Genomic DNA, 19,805 nt, shown 5'->3' with positions numbered 1-19,805 from the left:
TCAGTTGTTATGAATTGTATTTTCAATCCAGGGCACGTAGTTAAAGATTCTGGTATAGATGCCAACATCCGCTCTCAAAACACATCCATCTGCAAAAGTCAGGATTCCTTGAAGTACCCCATTGCAGACTGCGGGGGCCCCAGTGACTTCCTGCCAGGAAAAAAGGAAACCAGGTTATAGCCTGGCAAAAGGTGCAAGGAACAAAACGGGAACAGGATGGTAGGGAGAGCAGCTCACCTTGCAGGGCAGCCTTCTCCCTGGCACGATGCCCAAGCACAGCATGCTTTCCGTGATGTTGTGGCTTTGATAGGCGTCCTGGCACTCAGCCTTGGGGACCACGGAGATGTTCACACTCTGCAGTGAGTCAGGCTCCTTGGCTAGAGGAGAGGGAAGTAGAATGTCCGTGAGCACGATTGGATGCCGGGCCGTCTCCTCTCCCTCCCCTCTGTTTCAACACACTTCTTCTCCTCCCAGCAGAAGGGGAAGGAGGCCCAACAGGGAGAGAAATCAGAACTGTGGCCACTGGGACAACAGGGACTTGGATTAACAGTTCCTCACGATACACGTGTCTGTCGCCTCACAAAACAGATTAAACTCTTGGAAGTTATATGTAAACGTGAGAGATCTCTGCAATGGCATGAAAGAAATTCCTTTAGAAACTCCTGGAAATTTAAACATGTGAAGAGTGTCCTTTGGGATGGAATTTTACCTATTTAGGTTTTATTATTTGTCCCCTATTTTAAACTCATCACTGACTCCTTTTCATTTTACTTGTTGAAAGCTATTTGGCTTGGCCCTGACCAGTCTGGTTCAGTTGTCTGGGTGTCATCCCACAAAGCGAAAGGTCAAGGGTTTGATTTCCGTTAGGGTACACGCCTGGGTTGTGGATTCGGTCCCCAGTTGGGGCGCATGTGAGAGGCAACTGATCAATGTTTCTCTCTCATAGCGATATTTCTCTCCCTCTCTTTCTCCCCCCCTCCCCTTCTCTTTAAAAATATAAATAAATAAAATCTTTTAAAAAATGAATTATGTTTGACTTGCAAGGTTGTGTACATTTAAGGTGAACGTGTTGATTTGATACATTTACATAGTGCAATATGATGGCCATTGTAGCAATAGCCATCAATATCACATCACATAATTACAATTTCCTTTTTGTGGTGGGAATAATTAAGATCTAGTCTCTTAGCAAGTTCAATTATAATACAATACTATTGTCTATATTCGCTATACTGGGCATTAGATCTCCAGGACCTACTTCTCTGCTGGTTGCTACATGTGTATTTTCAGTTTAAAGATATGTAGAGTCCTCTCACCTTAGTTTTTTCATTGTCAGATCAAAAAATCTAGAATCTGCTAAAAAATCACTCAAAAAGTGATTTTCACTCAAAAATCACTCAAAAAGTGATTTTCTTAAATCCCACGAAACTAGAATTTAAAACAGGGTCTCTTGATTCCTAGTTCAAGTTAGTTTCTTCATATCAATGGCTTACAAATACTATGGACTGCATAGACCCATAACAAAACTTTTTTAATGTAATAAAATGAGAAAAACAAGAACAAAATAATATTAATATGTATGTTAGAGGTTCTTGCCAAGGACTTTTCATTGGAAAGAAGTATTTTATTTTGAGATTTTGTTTTTCTAATGGGAGTGTGTTTATATAAATGTCTTTATTTGTAAGTGGTATATTTATTCTTGAAAAGAAAATGTTTAAAGTTCTTTGTTTTATTTTCTAGTCTAGCAATAATTGTGCGGGTCAGCATTTCTTCTGGAAATGTATTTTTATTTTTTTTAATTAAAAAAATTTCAATTACAGTTGACATTAAATATTCTTTTGTATTAGTTTCAGGCGCACAGTGTATTGTACGTCTGCAAATGCATTTTCAAGAAATGCTTACTTCGCTACTTCATGAGCCAGACCCAAATCAGCTAGAGTTTTTTTGTAAGTCACTGCTCTTTGGTAAACACAATGAATCAGACATACTGCTCGTGAGAGGGCCATTTGCTTATTTTCAAAACTCAGATCGACTCTCAGAAGAACAAAGACTTTCTGCTTGTCTAGAAGACAGACACTCTGACAAGTGAAAGAAGGCAGACTCAGGAAGCCAAATACTGTGTGATCTCACCTAAGTGTGGCATGGAAGCACGCTGCACTCATGGAAACAGAGACGAGCATGGCAGTCGCTGGGGCCGGGGCAGGAGGGCATGGAGGCATGCTGGCCAAAAGGCACAAACTTTCAGTTATAAGGGGAGTAAGTTATGGAGGTTTAACGTACAGCATGGTGACTGCACTGTGTAATATTATATTGTGTATTTTTAACCCTTACCACACACGTACACAGGAGTACCCACGTAATGTATATATATATCAAAATATGTACCTACATCAGACCATGGCGTTATACACAATATATGCATTTTTGTTAATCATACGTCAATAAAGCTGGGGGAAAAAACAATTTGTACTGTTTGATATACTGAAAACAACATGCCCCGAGATCTGGAGGTACGTGCTGAAGATCTGGTAATGAAGGTTTGAGTGATGGCAGCATTATTAGGATACGTGTGCAGCCACCCCTTCACTTCTAGTAAAAGAAAGTAGAGGTGGGTGCATGAATATAATCTGACAGCCTTGTTCAAAACGACTCTCCTCCCATACTATGGTGTCTGTTGGATGATATATGTTAAATATACTCGCAGAAGTTACTCAGAAATAAAATTCTCTCAGTGATTTTCCCTAAGGGACAATATCATAGTTCCGTTTTCTTCATAATTAAGTCAGCACCCCTTCCCTAGTATTCACGGCTATATTGGTTCACAGCTGCAGTGGATTAGAATTTGCCTGAAAATTTTGGAATGGGATAGGAGCAGACAGCACAAAACCTAGACAAGAGAAAGCTGTCTTAACCTAAAGATTTTTTTTTATGGAATCTGAAAATTGCGACACAGAAGAAAGCTTAGAATGCATAGCTCGGTGGTTTCCAATTATACATGGGAGACTTTTACTGAAAAAATCATCAGGGCCATTTTTTGATTTCCTGAATAAATGAGAGAATGTTCAGAATGTTATCATTTTAAAGTGTTTCGGAAATATTTTTCTTGAACTTGTAATTATTTATCTGTATCACAGTCTTGCATAAGGAAAGTCTGCCTGATTAAGCACAATATTATATATATACACCTAATGTTTAATACATGAATCTTATTTGATGCTATTTCAAGACTCTAAGTTTCTCGATTGCCTGGAATAGTTTGAAAACATCTGATATAGTCTGTACCACATTTTTGAGTCCAGAAAACTGAGGCTCCAAGGTGAAGTGGCCCACAGCCATGCAGCAAATTAGGGCTGAAGTACACATGTCTTCCCTCCACTAACACCACTTCTGTCGTGTATGAAAGCAAAGATGCCTGGCTGGCATAGCTCAGTGGATTGAGCGTGGACTTTGAACCAAAGCATTGCAGGTTCGATTCCCAGTCAGGGCACATGCCTGGGTTGCAGGCCACGGCCCCCAGCAAACGCACATTGATGTTTCTCTCTCTTTCTCCCTCCCTTCCCTCTCCAAAAATAAATACATAAAATCTAAAAACAAAAACAAAGATGGTAAAAAGATGCAGTGGGGGTGGGGAGCTTGAAAGACCCCCTCAGTGGGGTGTAGGGAAAGGGGGAGAGAGATGGAACGGATGGAGAGGATGGACAACGAGGTTAGGAGAAAGAGCTGGAGGGTTGAGCGGAGGGAGGCGGAGAGCGGACAAGGGGTAGAAGCACGTCCGACACTGCGAGAGGGGTCGTCCGTCCGTCACTCACAGAGGTCGCATCTGTTGTAGCCCCAGGTGGAGACAGTGCACATGGCGTTTTCGGGGGCGGGTTCTCGGGGCAGGCTGACGAGTTTCACGTAGTCGTTGACTCCGATGTATCTTTCCAACTTGATTAACAGCAGATTGTTCTCAATAGAAGTGATCGAGAAGTACGGGTGGTTAATCATCTTCTCCTCACGGACGACCTGCACATTTCGTTCCATGTGGTTGGAGGGGTTTGTGACCCCCAGTATCACCTTAAGGTTCCTGGAACAACATGGGTGTTCTTGAGGGGGCTGGGTGGAGACGGCTCACCCGTCCGCCTGGGCCTTTATTAGCTCCTCCCCGCAGACTGACTTCTCTGCCCTGAACATCCCCAGAAGGCCTCCCTAAGCCCATGAAGGCTCAACAGGCAGCGGTCGCAGGCGGGGGTCTCTGCCTGGGTGCAACCTGAGAACCCCAAGTGCGAAGGGGCACTGGGGGCTTATGACTCACGGTAAGTTGCAGCTGGCAGAGGCAATCACCCACAGGGGGTGGATCAGGACTCCAGCGCAGGGCAAGTAATCAGACTTCAAGTAGGCCAGGTAGGGGGGAGTGATGGTATATGTGTAATCGGGGTCATAGGTCAAAGCACCTGGAAAGAGAAACATAGACAGGAAATTCTGAGGTTATTTTTTCAGGAATCCGTTGGAAAAAAAAAAAAACCCAAAGGAAAATGACGTCATAGATCCAAGGTTTGTCTGCCTTTCTCACTAGTACCATTAACTGTGAGCTGAACTTGTAAGCTCGATCCTTTTGTTGTAAACTATAAAGAAAACTGTAGAAATGTATTTATTTCAAAAGCTGAAAGGTGTTTTCCCTTTTAGTTGTCAGTAAATATCCTTGCAGGGAAAACACAAGCTTTCTCAAATACCTTCCACAACTCAGTGGGCATATGTTAAATCAGCTCACGAAGAACTGAACTATTTTTACCATTTTTAGAAAGCTTTGACCGATCTCATCCTGTCCCCCCAACAACCATGCAAGGCAGAATGACGTAAGTGCCACTTAAAGAACAGACTAAATGCTAAGAGAGTCATCCGTTCGGAAGGACAGTCATCCGTTCATTCAACAAGAAACTGCTGAGGACCTGGTGGGTGCCGGCTCCGTCTGAGGGGCTTGGGCCGCCTAGTGAATACGACAGAGAGATATCCCTGCTCTCACGCATTCCAGTGAGAGGGGACACTCAGCAATAACAACCACAGGCATAAGTGAATGGCTCGGTATGTTAGACGGTGATCAGTGCTTTGGAAAAAGAAGAAGGAAAGAGGGGAAGGTAATAGCCGGGGTGTGTGTGCACGCACGCGTGTGGGAGGCGCTGTGCGGTATCACGTCGACAGACAGGGTAGATCTGGTGGATGTGAGGGGCGAACAGTGAAGTGAAGCTGGGGGAAGGAGATACTGTATTTTGCTGCGTATAATGTGCCCTTTTTTGCCAAACATTTTGAGGGAAAAATAAGGATGTGCATTATACCTAAGTGTAATGAGTACAAGGCATGGGTATAATAATCCCGTGTTTGCTGTGCACAAAATGTGGGTGCGCGTTATACACAGCAAAATACAGTAATCAGAGGTCTGGGGAACAGGATCCCGGGCAGGGGTTGCAGCTGGAGAAGAGTCCTAACACCTGTTTGAGGAGCATCACAGAGGCCGATGTGGCTGGCATGGCGAGTGAGGCGGGGAGGAGCAGGGAAGGAGAGAGGCTAAAGGAGTGATGCGGGTGGGGCTTTGTAGAGTGTTGTAAAGTCGTGGACTTGCCTTCTGAGAGAAATGGGGTGTGTAGTGTGTGATAAAGGAGGGATGATAGTTCCCTTAGGGAGAAGTGTTGAGTATAGGCGTATAAAGCAGAGAGGCCTGTTACAATTTGATAATCCAGGCAAGAGATGGTGGCTTGGACCATGGTGAGCAGTGGAGGGGGTGAGATGTGATTGGATTCTGAATTTGTTTAGAAGACAAAGTCAACAAAATTGTCCAAACAGCATGAACGTGGTGTGTGCCAGAAAGAGGATTTCTGATTATCTTCACGGCCTTGGCCTGAATAATTGGAACCCTTCCTGGACTAGCCCCCCCAAACCCTTGAATGCTCTTCTGGGTCCATTATTTTGGACTCCTGCTTTCATCCCCTGCCTCCACTCCTCGGTGTCTTATACCGAAGTCAGTCTTGCTCTGGACAGGCCGAGGGATAGCTCTCAGTCTTCCTAAAGAGGAGGTCCATTACTGGGGGGGGGCAATGGCCATGCCTCCCCCAAAAGTGTGCAATAGTCAACCTGGGGTGAGGCAGGCAGGTAATGTCACAGGAGGCAGCCTGGGGGGACGGAGGCAGTGGCCAGGGATAGAGAACCAAGCCTACCCTTGCGGTCTGGGATGCTGTTCCTGTCTTTATCCACCTTTCCTCCTCCCCCCACCCAGGATTTCTCTTTGGCCAGTGAAGAAAAATGTGCAGATACTCACAAGGCAGGTTCAAGGTCACCCAGAAGAGGATAAACTTCATAATGATGTTGAAGGCCTTTTCAAAGAATGAGGTTCAGCTCTGGGTCTCTGGAAAGGATGAAGAGAAGAGAGAGGGAGAGTAAAGGACTAAATAAGATGAGGCAGGATGGGGTTCTAGGGTTAGAAAACATTGTCATCTGAATTCTTGCCGTGGCAGGATTCAGTTCCAGAAGAGGTGTTTGTCAGTCAGAGTGGGTGGTGGTGTCAAGCGTCAGAAGGATAAGAACAGAGATCAGGTGACTTGGGCCGAGACAAGGTAGAGAACAGATCAGTGTTTTGCTCCCTGTCAGATTAGAAAGTCCCTAATCTGAGAGACATGGAGGCTTACAGTGTGTCCACAGCCTCCTCCCCTCTGGCCCCTGCTTTGTCAAACTCTGAAGTCCTGTCCCTCTCTGAGCTCCCTGCAGGGTGCTGGCCCCACCCCTCTATGTGATGCAGGCCCCTGGTTGTGTGCCACTGACATTCATCTCTGGTGGCTGTAGCCCTGCATCCCGTGCTGATCTCAGCCCCTGTGTCTGACTACACACTGCCTCGAGATACAGTAGCCCTTTCCTTCGTGTCACTACTCCCGCCTTTATTTATTCAGCCAGCCAGCCCATAATATCTATTATGCATCAGATTTGTGCAAGACTTACTGTTGAGGATGCCTAAGTGGGAAGACACTGTTTCTGCCTGAGGGCACAGAGTTAAAAGCACTTTTGTGTAAGTGTGTGGGAAAGGAGAACCCAGAGACTACACTCTACCCAGGGCTTAGAGAAGGGGAAGGGGCTTGTCCGGCATGAAAGGAAGAGAAAAAATAATTCAAGAAGAAAGAAAGGGCCCTGACTGTTGTGGCTCAGTGGATTGAGTGCCAGCCTGCAAACCAAAGGGCTGCTGGTTCTATTTCCAGTCAGGGCACATGCCTGGGTTGCAGGCCAGGTCCCCAGTAGGGGGCACACGAGAGGCAACCACATATTGATGTTTCTCTCCCTCCCGTTCTCCCTCCCTTCCCCTCTCTCTAAAATAAATAAATAAATGAATAAATGGATAAATAAATAAATATCTTTATTAAAAAACTATTAAAGAAGATGGAAAGGCTTCTGTATAAGCATGAACATGTGAAATGACATGGTGAGTTTGTGGATCTATGAGTATTACAAGAATGTTAAAAACTGGGAGGAGAGACAAGCAGGTTTGAATCATGAAAAGCCTTCTTATATAAGCCTTGCATATTTAAGGCTTGCAGAAGTCTTCACTGTGTAGATCAGGAGCCAATAAATTCATTATTCAACCAAATTCTATTGAATATTGTGGAGGACAGGCCCGCCCATGTTTTATCCCCCGAGTAATCCTCAATTGCCTCCCCTTGAGTATGGGTGGGACCTATGACTTGCTTCTGACTAGTGGAACATGGCAAAAATCATGGGATGTCCTCCCCACGGTTATGTTTGTGTATATGCCTCCACTTGCTAGCATGCAAAGAGAGATTCTTCCCACTGGCTTGATGCAGAAAGCCCATCTGGCAAAGAACGCCTCTGTGTACTGAGGAGAATCTTAAGGACCCCAGGGCAGCTTTCAGCTGACAGCCAGAAAAAGCAGAGGCCCTGTGTCATTCAACCACAAGGAAACGGGTTCTACCAACCACCTGAATAAGCTTAGAAGCAAATGCTTCCCCCCAAACCCAACTAAGCTATGCCTAGACTCTTGACTTACAGAAACTGTGATATAATAAATGTTTTATGCTGTTCAATTGATAGTAATGTGTTTAGGCAGGAATAGAAAACTAACACATATGATTATTGCGTGCTGGCGTTTTATTAGATATTGATGATGTAATGGTAAGGGAGATGAGAATCGAGCTCTCACAGATCATAAGGACTAATAGGAGAAACAGGGGGATGTTTCTATGAATGTCACACTGTGGGAAGTAAAGAGAGATAGGGAAACACATAGTGGAGTTGCCAGGTAAGGATCAGAAGAAGACCTTCTTGACGAAGTGCTGGATGATTGAGGCTAGAAGGGTGAGGAGAAGTTAACCAAAGGAAGGCATGGTGGAAGAAATCGCTGGGAAGATGAACCAGGACTGAAAAGAGAGCAGAGTGCATACCAGAGTGTGAAGAGAGACAGAGAAGACTTTTACAGAACAGAACTTTCAGGGATTGTCAAGAATGTCCTGCGAAGAAGACAGAGGAGGCAACCAGAGAGTAGGTCTGGGGAGAAGGTCCTTGGCCTCTGTAATTTAGATGGGAGAGGCTTTATCTTGCTGAGATGTGGACAGGAAGAATCCAATAGATTGAGGAAGTTGAAAAATAAGGTAAAGGGGAGATAATGTATAAGGCAAGTCCATGAGGAAGTCATAGAAGATGAGATCCATATGAAGGGTAGAGATAAGAAGCTAAAGATAGTAAACAAACAAACAAACAAACAAACACTATGCTTGTAGGTTGGATGTGGGAAGTTACACTGAGGTATCTTCTGAGGGTTTCACCATCCTTCTCCTCCCAGAGATCGTCTGCTGATGGTGAGCCCTGAAGGTCACGGGAAAGAGGAGGATGTTTGATGTGGCCATTATGGAGAATTGCACAGACCATGGACTTGGACTTGGAGAATATAGAATTGTCAGTAAGCACTGAAGACATATTTCAGAGTTATAAAAAGTGATCACAGCAGGGCACATTGGGAAATAGATCAGAGGCAGGAAGCATGGAGAAACTAGGAGTGAGGCTCCTAGATAAGGCAAACAGAGAGGATTATGGTTTGGATGGGCCAGCTATTACAAGAAAAAGCAGCAAAGTTGAAGGAAATGGCCTGGTGTCCAAATTCGAGATAATTTTTGTGTACATGAGAGGATTAAGCTGTGGATATTAGTCAGAACCCAGATCTATTTTTTGTCTTGTTTTGTTTTTCACTTCAGTAGGGGTAAGAAGCATTCAGGTTCACCATATTATCATCGTCCAAGAACCAACCTACCTCTGCAATCTCTATTAACATACAGATTCACTTCTCCCTCAAAGGATGGATCTCCTAACCTCCTCATTCTTTGCAGAGTCTCTTTCTCCAATGGCACAATTCTCTCTCCCCCCATCTCCCTGACACATATTACACTGCCCCTCTCCTACATGAAAGTCCATGGCCTCTCGAATATCAGTCTGAACCCCAACTTTTAGGTCACCCAGAATCCTCTCAACTCTGTCTCTTTAGGTATCTTGGGTCTGGGCTGCTATTCATCTCTCCACCATATGCCATTGTGACAGAAGGACTAAGCATTCCTCAGAGCTCTTCCTGATAGCACAAAACTCTACCAAAGCCTGAAACTGCTTTCCATAAATACAGATTTCCCCAACTACTATGTCTAGACATCATCTGGGATCCAGATCTTTGCTTCCAGCTGTCTGCTAGAAACGATGGCCTCCCAATCTTCCAAGGATGCCAATAATCACATACCCCATCTCTCCTAATTCATTCACATGCTCCTGATCCTTCAGAGATGGGAACATTAGTTCTGTTGATATTGAGTTTGAGAACTACCACCTAGCTAGTCACCCAAGTCAGAAACTTGGGAGTCAGCTCAGACACTTCCTTCTTTTCTCTACTCACAGTCAAATTCATCTGTGGATTTATGGTACAGACACAGCTTCCTCTCTCTCTCCCAATTCAGAAAGCTGGCGATATTCTCTCTAGCATGGAAACATTAATAACACCCCCTCTGATGTCTATAAGACAAGAAAATCTAAATTTCTTCACGGAACAGGTCAGGTCCTTTTCTAACACTTGATCACCTACAAACAGCAATCTTTTATCACATTCTCTCACCATGGTGTCTCCAGTATTACTTATTTACAAATATTTTCCAGAACATGCCTCAGTTTTTATGCTTTTTCTGAATTTTACTTGAGTATACCCTCAGTTTTACAATATTGTTTCCTGATTTGTCTGTCTCTTTGGTGACACCTCCTGCAACATGTTCTTATTCTATGTGCTCACAACACATTTTGTTCATCATTATTATGGCAGTTATCAGAGGCTATTATAATTGGCTGACTGATGGCAAAGACTATGTCCTATTCACCCACACACCCCTAGCATAGACGGTGCCCTCTGAGTGCATACATGGTGGGGATGTTGCTGAATTTCTCATTGTTCTCAATATGAGGAAGAGGTCAGGGATCACAGCATGAATGTATTGTCACTTTTTATTGGGTTTTAAAATGTGGATTCTAAATGTGGAGTTGGGGATCCAGTGTAGAAGTCATGAAGAGGTTGCCCTGTGGGGAGGGAGGAACATGGGAGCCTCAGTGGCTCTTAATGATTTTTAGGATCCATCTGGCATAGGGGTGAACTTCTGTGAAGAATCCTTCACTTCCCAGGGTGACACTGCCTTTTGCCCAGGACAAGATTCCATGCAACCTCCCAGCACAGACAGCTGGAGCCGCTGAAACTTCCTGCCGGGGAAAGGGAACAGGAGGTCAATGTCACTCTGTCCTCATGGAACAAGAATAAATCCCAACAAGTGGCACATTATAGTAGCAGGGGCATTGAAGGGACTGGACTTATTTTTTTTTTGAGAGGTAACAACCCTCTCTTCACATCCACACAGGCCTCACCTGTCTTGGGTCAAGCTTGTCCCCAACCTGAGAGCAAGCAGGTGAAGAAAGGACAAACGGTTCTACTGAGAATTCCTTCCACTCTGAAGGAGGGAAGGGGAATGGATGACAAACCCAGAGCGTGAGTGGGGAAAGGAGAAGGACTTCAGGCCTTTGGGATAAGTGTCATTGGATTTTCCATAGTCACCTTCCCTCCCCGTGGACCCTTTGCTGTCTTCCTGTCTGGGGAGAAGGGAAGATACCTTAATTCCATATAGGGTGCTCAGAGGTTGTCCCACACACATGATGTTGGCTGTCGTTCTTTGGCTTAGTATACCCTGGCACTCACCGGAGGGAAGAGAATATTGGCTTGTCCAGGTGAGGATGTCGGGATCACTCACTGTGGGAATGAGAAGAGAAATGAAGCCCAGACTGACTTACTCTCCTGATCCAGGTCCTCCTGGGATCAGCCTCAGTTTTGCATATGCATGAATCTCTGAGAATATTCATTGCCGGTAGTAAACATTCCATCCTCCTCAGAGTCCCTGGTTCAGTGTCTCTGTGTCAGAGCAGTGGATTCAGAGCAGGAGTCCCTCCTCACATCGGACGTCGGATCCGAGTCCTCTCCACTATGCATTATTCAGAAATCTTTGAGGACCCAGGAGAAAATCATGAGTGACCTTGAGAAGAGACAGACACAAAGCCCTCATCTCCAAGAAATCTGTCTTTTCAGCACCTACTTCATCTTCTTTAAATGTAGAGATAGAGGGAGAAAACTTTTTAATGTGTTTAAGAGTGTTTTGAAGTGTCCCAGGTTCGATTCCCAGCCAGGGTACATTCCTGGGTTGCAGGCCATAACCCCCAGCAACCGCACATTGATCTCTCTCTCTTTCTCTCTGTCTCTCTCTCTTTCTCTCTCCCACTCCCTCCCTTCCCTCCCTAAAAATAAATAAAATATTAAAAAAAAAGAGTGTTTTGTGATGTTTATTTTTAAATGGATTATTTATAAGTGTAGATGTGTATACATGTAAGTATACGTACATATTTCCTTTAAGTAGTTGGTAGTATCTCCATGATAGCAGTTGTTAGTATCCTGTTAATGTCAGGGTGCAAGGATTCTAATCAAGATATTATACAATTTTAATCTCTGGTAGAGAAGAGCAAGGAGGAAACAAAAAACTGACCAGAGATTGCTCAAGCAAAACTTAATGATCTGTGGAGCAAGATTTTTCTCCTGGGGTATAATGAATCTAATGTCCTAAAGTAGATTTGACCAGAAAGTGTCGGGTCAGAAAAGAAAGGAGTTAGGTTCAGTTTTCAACTTTTAGGGGAATTGAATCAAAATACGTAAAACAAGTTAGATGAAAGTAGTCTAGTTACTTGAAATAACGAACTCCCAATAACTATGGGGAGCTTTGCACCAGAGAGCTTATAGAATTAGTTTGTCACCATGGTCCTGACCTGCAGGGGACAGGCCCTCACCATGGGCTTGTCACACAGGGTCTGTGTGATAAAACATTCCTACAGTTTTATTTTGTTTTCAAATGGTATGTAATAACTTGCTTTTGTGATGTGTGATGTCATTACTTTGAATAAGACTTATAAATTCAAGGCCAAAGGTCATAACTCTTTGACTTGTTCAGAAAACATATTCACTTAGATTCCCAGCAATGTGGCTGCTAAACTGAAAATGAAGTTGCCAACAGGGAAGAATGTAAAAGTTCCCACGTTTTATTTGTTTTTGCAAAAGAGAATTATTTTAAAAGTTCCCACTTGGTAGCTGTTTTTGCAGAACAGGTGACTTGCTCTGTAGCCACCACTGGGGTCTAAATGTGATTACTGTCCATGACATTTTGCCTCAGTGGACAGAGCTTTGGCAAGTCAATCAACTGAGGTCACTTTTTAAAGTCAGCCAATCAGACCACTCCAAAAAACATTCCTCAGAAGACCAACCAATCAACAACAACCACACCCAAGTAACCATACTTCTTACAGATGAGGTCAACTCCCTTTAGCCTCTGAAAGTCCTCCAGTCCCTGTCCACAAACTTCCCACAAAACCCCGCATAAGCCCGGTAGTCTCTGCTCAGCGAGACTGACCCTGCTCAGCATGCTCTTCCTCACTACAATAAGCCATACATTTAGCTTTATCATTTCATGTCAGATGTTGAGGGGTGGCTCCATCATCCCTTGACAATACCTAAAAAGAACATAATGGTAACCAGCAGCCCCATGAAGCAAAGGCCACCAAGGACCAACAAATGTGTAAGGAAGCAATGTTCTTCATACAATGCCCTTGGTAAGACATGATCCTGCAGAGATCAGATCTCTGCTCACACCGATTAGAGCTCAGAGGGCAGAGGGTGCCTGCAGCATGGGTTGCGGCAATTTTATCCAATGCCTGTCTGGCCAGAGGGACACCCAGAGAGATACCATGAGCGTGCCGTAGCACTCAACTCCTGTGAGCCCTGCCAGTCCCCTCCCCTCAGTGGGAACCACCGGATGGAGCCGCAGATCTAAGAGGCGCACTCTCTTTGTGGAAACAGATCCGGGACGGAAGACATGGCTCCCTGCACCACCCCAGTATTGCTCAGGGTCCACTTGAATCACCATCGGCACAGACTGGGTTGTCTGTGGTCGGTCGGGGTGGGGAGCATCCTCGGCTGCCTTCCTACAGCACGTGTTTTACTTTGGTTTCCCCACTGCTGTCTCCGTGATGGCTTGCTGGGCTTCCAGTAGCCGTCCCTGAGGCAGCAAGGCACCCTCCCACAGTACACCTTGATATTACCCTTAGAGTGAGCCACTAACCCACCTTATTTAAAGATTTTATTTATTTATTTTTAGAGTGGGAAGGGAGGGAGAAAGAGAGAGAGAGAGAAACATCAACGTGTGGTTGCTGGGGGTCATGGCCTACAACCCAGGCATGTACCCTGACTGGGAATCGAACCTGCGACACTTTGGTTCACAGCCCGCGCTCAATCCACTGAGCTATGCCAGCCAGGGCTCCCACTTTTATTTAAACTCAGTTCCCAGGACTCAGATCCTGGTTCTGGAGATGTAACACTTACTGCCTATTCCATTCGTTGATGTCCATTAGCTGCTCTCTATCAGCCTCTTTGAATTTTATCTTTTGACCTCTCATTTCAGTTTTATTAGGTCCTGAAAGTAATTGCTCTAAAGTCAAGAACATTACCTCGGAGCCCCCATTCCCCTCAAGTATATCCCTCCAGGTTGTCCCCAGCTCGAAGCCAAACACTTACGGTTTTTGTATTCATTCCACCTCCAGGTCGGGATGAAGCAGGAGTCGTTCAGCACCAAAGGTTCCAGGGCGATGGCAATGGTTCCCACGTGGGTGTTGAGGGCCGCCGCCTCGGACAGTTTTATCATCATCAGGTCATTCTCCAGCGTGTTCGTGTTGAATTCAGGGTGGGGCACGATCAGTGAGTAATTCCGTATCTGCTCTTTGTTGTTCTTGATGGTGGGCTGGAAAACTCCCAGTCGAATTTTAACGCTTTGGGAGAAAGAGGGCAGACAGATGGTTAACACACACACACACACACACACACACACACTAAAACAGGGTCATAAAATGTCAGAACTGCAAGATACAACAGAGGCAACTTTCTACAATCCTCTTAATTTTCTCTCTTAGACCTGAGAACTGAAATGACCTCCCTTGGTCTATAAAATAGTAATAACAATAGTGTATAGCATTGTTATATTCGAGTCAATGTATATATAAACCCTGACATGGTATCTGCCACCCAGGACATACCTGTGCAGTCTAATTGTGATGGTGATAATGATGATGATGATGATGATGATGATGATGATGATGATGATGATGATGATGATGATTTGGATAATCTGATTGAGCAGGCAATAGAGATGGCACCTCAATGCATTATTCCAGAGCCCTTGCCTATACTACACTGTCTCAAGACCCTCTTGAGAAAGCATATTGTGTGCTTTGTTTCTACACATCCTTAGGCCCCTCCCAGCTCCTCCCAGGCCCACGTCATTGTAGGGAAACCACGTGCCGCCTGCACTGATCGCGGATCCACCCGGCTCTTGGCAGTCTGTCAGGACTCCCCTTCACCATTTTCCATTATGCTCCCCGGACAAACTCAAACCCACTCGCTTCCGTCACCAGAAATCCAGTCGTGCGCCAGATACGAGAGCCACTTGCCTGTGGTGGGCAGTTCACGCAGAATGTCAGTTTCTTGGAGGGGATGACCTGTCCTTATTTCCTTTGTATTTCTCACAATGTGCAGAGCAGGGGTTCCGTCTGTGTTTGAGTAAACTGTCTTAAGCAGCCAGGTGGCTGAGAGTTCTGAGTGTGAAAAGACCCTTGCGTGCCCCTGAAATTCTGAACAGGTGCCAGTCGCACCTCGCACTGGGACCCAGTCACAACGGAGACGCTGAGATTTGCAAGGGACAGTGTTACTTTGAGCCATGCACTGTTGCCATTCTCCTGCCTGGTGCTTTGCCCTTGTCCCGGGAATTGCCTCGCTCCCTCGGTACACTCAGCTGACAGCGGGTCTCCCAGATACCCTGACTGCCTGGGGACCCAATGCCTAGGCTGTAGGTACTTGGCTGCCACCTCCTCTTCCTGGGTCCCTTCTCGGCAAAGAGGCCGCACGTGGCCACCCGAACGGAAGTGGATCTCTTGTCTCATTCCTGTTTATATTAGCGTGCCACTCTTTTCATGCTTTGTTTTTGGCTGTTTGTTTATTTTGGCACTTCCTCGACTGGAATGTAGGCTCCATGAGGGGAAATTTATTTCCATCTTTTTCCCCTTGCCATTTTCTCAGTGCACGAAGCAGTCCCTGCCACATAGTGAGTGCTCAGTAAAGACACTGAGTAAAAGAATACTGTTTACCCTCCATGAGTTAGAGTCTTCTGGCACCTTCCTATTAACCTCTCTTTATTTTAAAAACACTTTATTTATTTATTTTTAGAGAGGGAGAAGGAGAGAGAGAGAGAAACATCGACTTGTGGTTCCCTCTCACACGCCCCCTACTGGGGACCTGATCTGCAACCCAGGCACGTGCCCTGACTGGGAATCAAACCGGTGACCCTTTGATTTGCAGGTCGGCGCTCAATCCACTGAGCCACACCAGCCAGGGCTACTGACCTCTCTTAAACTGACAAATGTGTATGATTTTCCCCATTGGGAAGAAGATCCTCTCTCTTGCTGGGGCCTCATATTCCTTTAGGATGCCATTAGCACGTGCTGGAATGCCTCACCAGACCCCCTTTTGTTTAACCGCACCCCTCCTGGCTCCCGAGCAAAGGGATACTCACGGTAAGGGGCAGTGAGCAGCCGTCAGGATCCACTCGGGGCTGATGAGAGACCCCACGCAGGGTTCCGGGCTGGCCTGCAGGTAGGCCAAGTAAGGAATAGTAAACTCGCCTGGTGAGCTCAACTTTTCCTTTTTAGACTCTTTGGCCAGAACGACTGCTAAAGAATGGATGCGTTCATAGGTAGGAAAGAGAGACAACGAGGTTGAGAGTTGAGTGTCGGCCAGGGTAGTTTTTCCCAGCCCAAGGTTTTCGAAGGTATTTTCGAGGTCTTCCAATTATATTCAATATTCATCTTAAAAATCAGGGAGAACCAAGTGTGCCACTCAAGCCACCCACGTTAAGGACACCGACACCTGTCCCTGCCAGGCAGGGAAGGAACAAGTTAAATGCTCCCTGACTTTGCAGGTGCAAGTGTTAGGCAGCAGCTGGGAAGGAGCGGCCGGAGGAGAAAGAAGGCGGGGCCCCTTGTCACGACAGTCTAACGAGAACTTAACACGGGAGGCTGGAGACAAAGGGGAGACGCGTCTCACCCGCTGACCCAGCTGTCCTGAGCCCGGTCCGATACAATGGCCAGGTGCTCTGAGAATCACAAGCAACACTGTAATAGCTCAGGAGGAGAGGAGCCCTCAAAATTCTTAGATGTCGTCTCCACTAGCTGGGAAAGAAAACCTTCAAAACTGTGGGTTAAGCCCAAGGTCTAGAAGTGGGACGAAGAGGGGAACTTAGGCACTGACTGAAGTACATCACCCCTGAACCCCAATAGTCAGCACACTCAGATTAATTGAGGGCCCACTTGTTGCCAGGTGCTCAAGTGTCTAGAACAAACTTACTAATAAACTTAAAACCAAACTCACTAATGATTTTATTTCCTCCATGGGGCGGGGGGGCACTCAGACTAGCCGGGTGCCTGCTTGCAGCTTCGGGCTTGTACATGTTCCATAAACAAACTTGCTCTCCTTCCCACTATACGTGCTTGTCTCTCGTCTGAGCTCTTCTCTGGTGAGCAAGGGAAGAACTGAGGAGGGGGACCTCCTGACTCAGGTCTCCCCGGTAACATCTTTTAGGAGGGGGAGCCCCCTGACTTGGGTTTCCTGGTAACCAAAGGGATGGACAAGCTTGGGGAGGGGCCACGAGGCTTCCCATGTTCCAGCCCCTGCAGCCCACGCTGAGGGAAGGCCTCCTTCCCCTGTGGCCGTGCAGGAACCGAGGCCGTCAGCACACACCACTCTCAAGAGTCAGGCACTTACCAGGGACACATCTAACAGGCTCCCGGGCCTCGGAGGGCGTGGGGAGAGTGCTGATGGGGTGGGCTGTGCCCCCAAGCGAGTGTGGTTCCTTCTGTTTCCTTCATCAGTCACTTGAAGGAAATGCCCTCAGCTTCCTAGCCCTTGCACTGTGGCCAGCTACTTCCCTTTCTGACCCTTCCCCCCCAACCCATCTCTCCCAAGGCAGCAGCAACGGCCCAGGCTCTCACCAGCCGCGCCCAGGAGGGTGACGATGAGACAGTGCTTCATGGTGGCCGCGATCTCACCAGGAGCAGACACGTGGGTTCAAACTGGAAACAATTCCAGCCTTTGCTCCAAGTGTCTCCGTTAAGAACAGCTGGGGAGCAACTTTAATTGAGGGCTGGGGGCGACGCAGGGATCTTACAGGAGTCTTCAAACTAGTCCGTATGCAAACCCTTTGTAGGACAAAAGCCAGGAGCTGGGAGCCGTGTCTGCTGTGGGTGGAAGAGAGGAAGGAGCCCACTCATCAAGCCCCTGGTGCCTCTTCTCTGCCCCTAAAAATCTCCCAGGTGGTGAGGTGTCTGCTGACACTTTCCCTCCCCTCTCTGTGACATAGCCTTTCTCTGTTGTCCCCTCCTGTCTTTGTGACCGCCACCCTCTCTCCCCGCCCTCACTTGCCACCTCCCCTTCCCCAGAGGCCCTCAGAGAGCCGTCTCACAGACGCATGAAACACTGGGGTAGGAAACAAATTTAATCAATCATCCCCTCCCCCGCCCCCGAGTTTTAGAGATGAGGGCGCCGTGGTCCGCAGGGAAGTCGGTGCAGCGTCAGGACTTGGACCCGAGTCTGCAGAGGTCCTCGGACAGGTTGTCCCGTGCCGGAGCCCTGGGCCCCCAGAGGACAGCAGGGGGCAAAAATGTCCCCTGGGAGTTTTGCATGCTGGCAAACAGCTTGCCACGAAGAAATACCCTTCCCCATGTGAGTTAGAAGAGACTCTCGAGGCTCCCCTGAGACTTCAGATGACTCCTTGGTTCCCAGGGACAAGGTCAAGCGCAGACCTTCCCCCTTTGCCCTGGACGGGAAACAGACCCTCCAGCTCCTCATTCTTTGCCTCAGGAATGATTAGCTGAGCTTAGAGTTGTTTCCCTGGAAACTGGCCGAACATAGACGGCTGGCCGAGGAGCGCCCTGATTGCAAAACAGCCCCCCGTGGATCTCCCCGCCTGCACCTTGTCTGTTTCTCCCGATAAAAATCTGAGGCAAAACCATCCTGCTGAGAGATTTTCTTTGAGTCCAGAATGTCCTCTTATTGCAAGAGTCTGAGTAAAATCGAACCTTTTACCTGTTCAGGTGTCTTTGACGCTTGCTCTTTCTGATGCACCACGCTCGTCTTTGTAAGTTAGCCTTACATGCAAACTTTCCAATGCCCCTCCCCGGGGAGGGAAAACAGTGGGGTCAATCAGGGCTATGCAGGGGTGTCTGTCCAACCTGCGGCCTGCAGGCCACATGTGGGCCTGGACGGCTGTGAATGCCGCCCAACACAAAATCGTAAATGAAAACATTATGAGATTTGTGTGTGTGTGATTATATGTCGCAATGTATTTAAGTGTAGCCCAAGACAACTCTTCTTCTCACAGCGTGGTCCAGAGATGCCAAATGTTGGACACCCCTAGATGGCCTTCTGCGGTGTCCTTCTCTGGCCTTGGGGTCTCAGTAGTGCTGGCCCCATAGAATGAGATCGGAAGGGGTCTCTCCTCAGTTTTGGGGGGAAGAGTTTGAAAAGGATTGGTGTTAATTCTTCAAATATTTGGTAGGATTCACCAGCGAAGCCGTCTGTCTCTGGGTGTTCTGTGTTGGGAGTTTGTTTGTTTTTGCTCACTGCCGTCTCTTTGCTGGTTATTTGTTCAGATTTTCCGTTTCTAAAGTGCTTAGAATGGTGACGAACAGTGGCGAATAGCAAATGCTATATCAATGCTTGTGAAATAAAATAGCTGTAACCTTAGGATCCCCATGTTTTCCAGGCTTCTGGGGACATCTTTTTATCTGAGTGGCCAGGGATTGTTGTGAAGTCCTTAAATCTTTGCAGCATTTTCATGTTTGTTAACATAACCGCAAAGAGCAGAGAACACGGAGTCAGACTTCTAGGCTGCAATCCCAGCCTCGGGACCTCCGTGAGCCCCAGGATTCTAAACTACAAAATGAGAGAAATGTTAGTACCTATTTCATAGGATACTTGTGAGGATTAACGAATTAAATGTTATGTAAAAGCACAAACATAGCATGTGGCACAGAGAAAGTCCTTTGAAATGCTTGTGCTTATTCGTTCATATTTGCCTCTCTGCAGAAGCGAGCAGTGCGCCCTGGACTCTGCCAAGGGGCAGTCC

The 19,805-nt window shown here is 46.6% G+C and overlaps 2 protein-coding genes across 2 annotated transcripts; both read right to left on the bottom strand.

The window, feature by feature from the left end:
* Window positions 1–6,329, bottom strand: PRSS58 (serine protease 58). The gene is made up of 5 exons (XM_045855792.1): window positions 6,290–6,329; window positions 4,295–4,433; window positions 3,810–4,066; window positions 238–377; window positions 1–150 (listed from the first exon to the last, which is right to left on the bottom strand). The coding sequence occupies exons 1-5, from the start codon at window positions 6,327–6,329 to the stop codon at window positions 1–3; spliced, it is 726 nt and encodes a 241-aa protein (XP_045711748.1).
* A 4,270-nt stretch (window positions 6,330–10,599) lies between these two features.
* Window positions 10,600–17,710, bottom strand: LOC123829842 (serine protease 58-like). The gene is made up of 5 exons (XM_045855791.1): window positions 17,671–17,710; window positions 16,197–16,353; window positions 14,150–14,400; window positions 11,154–11,290; window positions 10,600–10,749 (listed from the first exon to the last, which is right to left on the bottom strand). The coding sequence occupies exons 1-5, from the start codon at window positions 17,708–17,710 to the stop codon at window positions 10,600–10,602; spliced, it is 735 nt and encodes a 244-aa protein (XP_045711747.1).
* Between the last annotated feature and the right edge of the window lie 2,095 nt (window positions 17,711–19,805).

The sequence above is a fragment of the Phyllostomus hastatus genome, unplaced genomic scaffold, assembly GCF_019186645.2.
Source record: "Phyllostomus hastatus isolate PE091 unplaced genomic scaffold, TTU_PhHast_1.1 phas_scaffold_114, whole genome shotgun sequence".
NCBI classification, from domain to species: domain Eukaryota; kingdom Metazoa; phylum Chordata; class Mammalia; order Chiroptera; family Phyllostomidae; genus Phyllostomus; species Phyllostomus hastatus.
The sequence above is the reverse complement of the archived record's forward strand: the minus strand, read 5'-3'. Positions and strand labels throughout refer to the sequence as shown.

What these genes read in the sequence shown, in the direction of transcription:
- PRSS58 (XM_045855792.1), bottom strand. Translation starts at nt 6,329, where the DNA reads ATGAAGTTTATCCTCTTCTGGGTGACCTTGAACCTGCCTT. An exon ending in TCTGCCAGCTGCAACTTACC is followed by an intron (nt 4,067 to 4,294) that starts GTGAGTCATAAG and finishes ATGTTGTTCCAG; the next exon opens with GAACCTTAAGGTGATACTGG. An exon ending in CTACAACAGATGCGACCTCT is followed by an intron (nt 378 to 3,809) that starts GTGAGTGACGGA and finishes CCTCTCCTCTAG; the next exon opens with CCAAGGAGCCTGACTCACTG.
- LOC123829842 (XM_045855791.1), bottom strand. Translation starts at nt 17,710, where the DNA reads ATGAAGCACTGTCTCATCGTCACCCTCCTGGGCGCGGCTG. An exon ending in CACCCTCCTGGGCGCGGCTG is followed by an intron (nt 16,354 to 17,670) that starts GTGAGAGCCTGG and finishes TCCATTCTTTAG; the next exon opens with CAGTCGTTCTGGCCAAAGAG. An exon ending in GCACCCTATATGGAATTAAG is followed by an intron (nt 10,750 to 11,153) that starts GTATCTTCCCTT and finishes TTTCCCCGGCAG; the next exon opens with GAAGTTTCAGCGGCTCCAGC.